At 38.1% G+C, this 3,149-nt stretch overlaps 1 protein-coding gene across 1 annotated transcript in view; it reads left to right on the top strand.

Moving 5' to 3' along the window:
* The window catches only part of LOC106876188 (uncharacterized), a 46,189-nt gene extending 43,131 nt beyond the window's left edge, over window positions 1-3,058 (top strand). The window contains exon 8 of the mRNA XM_052976827.1: window positions 2,618-3,058. Within this exon, the coding sequence (XP_052832787.1) occupies window positions 2,618-2,729 (112 nt within the window). The 3' untranslated portion in view covers window positions 2,730-3,058. The remainder of the gene's footprint in view (window positions 1-2,617) is intronic.
* The last annotated feature ends 91 nt before the right edge of the window (window positions 3,059-3,149 follow it).

Raw genomic sequence — 3,149 nt, forward strand, 5'->3', positions numbered from 1 at the left:
GAGCTATTGGAATCGTTTGCACCCCGGGCAAAATACCTAGCGGCATTTCGTCCGTCTGTACATTCTGAACACAAATAGAAAAAAAAAATTTTTTTTTGTTTGTTTTATGCAATAAATATTTAACTCTACTTCAGTTTTCTAATTTTTCATACATTAAGTATGTTGACAGCCAAATTATCTTTTATTTAACAAGTCGATGGCAACCCTAACCATGCAGGACACGGTCATCACTCTGGGAGGTACTTTCAAAATACCTACATTACCTTCTTTGTTATGGTACATTTCACTGCTACCATACACCGATCTTTTCTTGTTACTTAGTTTTATAAATTATTTGTAACTCAGGCATCTAGAAAGTTGCCCTCCGAAGCACAAGTCTGGGTAGGATTGGTTATGGAAAATCAGTAGTCATCTATGCATACCAGCCTCCCCTCTCCATGCCACGGGCGTTATGCAAAGGAAAAGCCGATACAGCTTGGCACCACTGAGTTCACAGCTCATTTCTACAGCTGAGTGAACTGGAGCAACGTGTCTCTCTGTTTTTCCTTTCATTTCTTCACTATTTTTTAAATATCTATACATTATCCTACGTGAAGGCGCAGAACACAGTGGTTAGAGCGTCGGGCGCACAAGCATGAGGTAGTGAGTTCGATTCTCGGAGTGCAACGTGTGTTATGTTTTTACGCAAGACCTTTTATTTCACGTTGCTCCAGTTCACTCAGCTGTAGAAATGAGTTGCGACGTCAGTGGTGCCAAGCTGTATCAGCCTTTGCCTTTCCCTTGGATAACACTGGTAGCATGGAGAGGGGAGGCCAGTATGCATGGGCGACTGCTGGTCTTCCATAAAACAACCCTGCCCAAACTTGTGCTTCGGAGGGCAACTTTCTAGGTGCAATTCCATGGTCATTCGTGACCGAAGGGGGTCTTTTTACCCTTCTTTCTCCTACGCGCCATTCTTAACTTGTTATTTATTTCTTCATCCGCGAAATTAGAGAGATCAATTACTGGGGTCTTTGTTATCTACTTGGCCTCCATTCCTCTCAAAATTGCTTGTCTTGTGTTATAACTAGACATAATTATTATTCACTCCCGCCCAAATAAATAAATAAATAAATAAATAAATAAATAAACAATCCCTAAAACGTTAATTTTTGTTTTCACTAACCGCTGTCTAATATTCACAGGGTAAGATCTGGATTAATAATGTCATAAAATGTTTCGTGAAAGAGTTAACAGATATCTACAAAAGTCCGTCACTCGATTGTAAATCGGCCAACACAATTGTCATGGGCATACAACAAAAATGTTACACATCCAATGATTTCTGTAATGTTGGCTGGACTCACCGCCAGGAACTGTGGAATATATTCAAAGAACCCATAGCCTCGTCCAAATCACATTACTATAAAATGTAAGTATTTGTTATTTTTGTTGTTGTTGGTGGTGGTGATAGTAATAGAGGAGGTGGTGGTGGTAGTCGTGATGATGGTTGCACTGATCGAGTGAGGGACATCTTGGTGTTGTGGAGGGATTTGTAATTATTGGTGGAGACTCAGTTCAATTTTGATCGAAAATTCAGATGGTCGGGTTTCGTTCCGGATATTAGGATATGATATAGGTGTGGCTGTATAGGAAGAATCTTGCTTCCAAATCACTTGGTTCCGGGTTCAGTCCTACTGCGTGGCACCTTGGGCAAGTGTTTTCTACTACAACCTCGAGCCGACCAAATCCTTGAGTGGATTTGGTAGTCAGAAACTGAACGAAGACCGTCGTTCGTATGTGTGTTTGTATGTGTGTGTGCGAATGTGTGTGTATCTGTGTGTGTGTTTCCCTTGTCTGTGTTTACACCCCACAACGCACAACAGCCACTTAGAAATATTGCACGCTCTTCTGTAGGTGACTAAAGCCATGTCAATGTAGGGAATCCCTTTCGTATATTCAGCGAGTATCTGAGTGTCACAAGTATCTCGCTTCTTATCTCTACGCTCTGCCGGAGTTGGGCAGTGGGGACTGATTTATCTTTTGATTGTTGAAAGTTTCCATCAGTGATCTCTTATTAGCCACAACCATATTGAGCAGATTTCATCTGCCATGTCTATCTTCTTGGTGACTTTCTTTATTTCTTTGGATTCCAAACCAATTTCCTGCAACTAAAGTACACACAGATCTTGCTAGAAAATCGCCGCAGCCAACAGCAAAAGGGCACGAGGCCACGTGTAATCCCCTTACAAGAGCCTCATCAAATCAGTCCTGAAATGTGGCTTCTTTCTTCTGATAGGAAGACGAGTCCACCATTCAAATCCACCTGATTCTCGTAGTCTGAGATTTGATGTAAAATAGAAAGCAGTTTTCCTACAGTTGCTTTCGCTTTTGTTTGCTTCTGGAATTGATATTTTCCCATCACCTGCAGAGTTGAATTTGCCTCCTGATTCAAACTGAGTTAGCACTAGACAATAAGAACAAACTCTGTTACTCTGTGTGTGTGTGTGTGTCTATCAGTTAGTCTGTATGATGTCTGCCTATCTGAGTGTGTTTGTTTGAGTTTTATTGACTGAGTGTGTTTGTCCGAGTATGTGTGGTTGATTAAGACACCAATATATTTTTTTTTATATTGCAGGATGTGGAAAAATCTTGGCAACATCTCTTCAAAATGCAATACGGCAACTGCTGAACAGTTACTAGCATGGATCAATACCCACGTCACTGATAAAAGAAAGAATTTACATTAATGTACCTAGTTACTGGGAGAATTCAAGATTTACTAGCGTGTCGCACTTTCGACTTGGTTACTGAATATAGCTATCAATAAAATAATAATAATAATAATAATAATAATAATAATAATAATAATAATAATAATAATAATAATAATAATAATAATACTACTACTAATAATAATAATAATAATAATAATAAATGGGGACTGTTTCATTAGTGTAGTATGTACTTCTAATCGTGTACATGTATACACAAACACTAATAGCTTCTACATAGTTATATCCCCTATATTATTCATACATACATACATACATACATACATACATAAATACATACATACATACATAAATACATACGTAAATACATATATTTATATATATGTATGAGTGAGTATATATATATGCATATATATATATATATATATATATATA

Source organism: Octopus bimaculoides, chromosome 25 (genome assembly GCF_001194135.2).
Source record: "Octopus bimaculoides isolate UCB-OBI-ISO-001 chromosome 25, ASM119413v2, whole genome shotgun sequence".
NCBI lineage: Eukaryota > Metazoa > Mollusca > Cephalopoda > Octopoda > Octopodidae > Octopus > Octopus bimaculoides.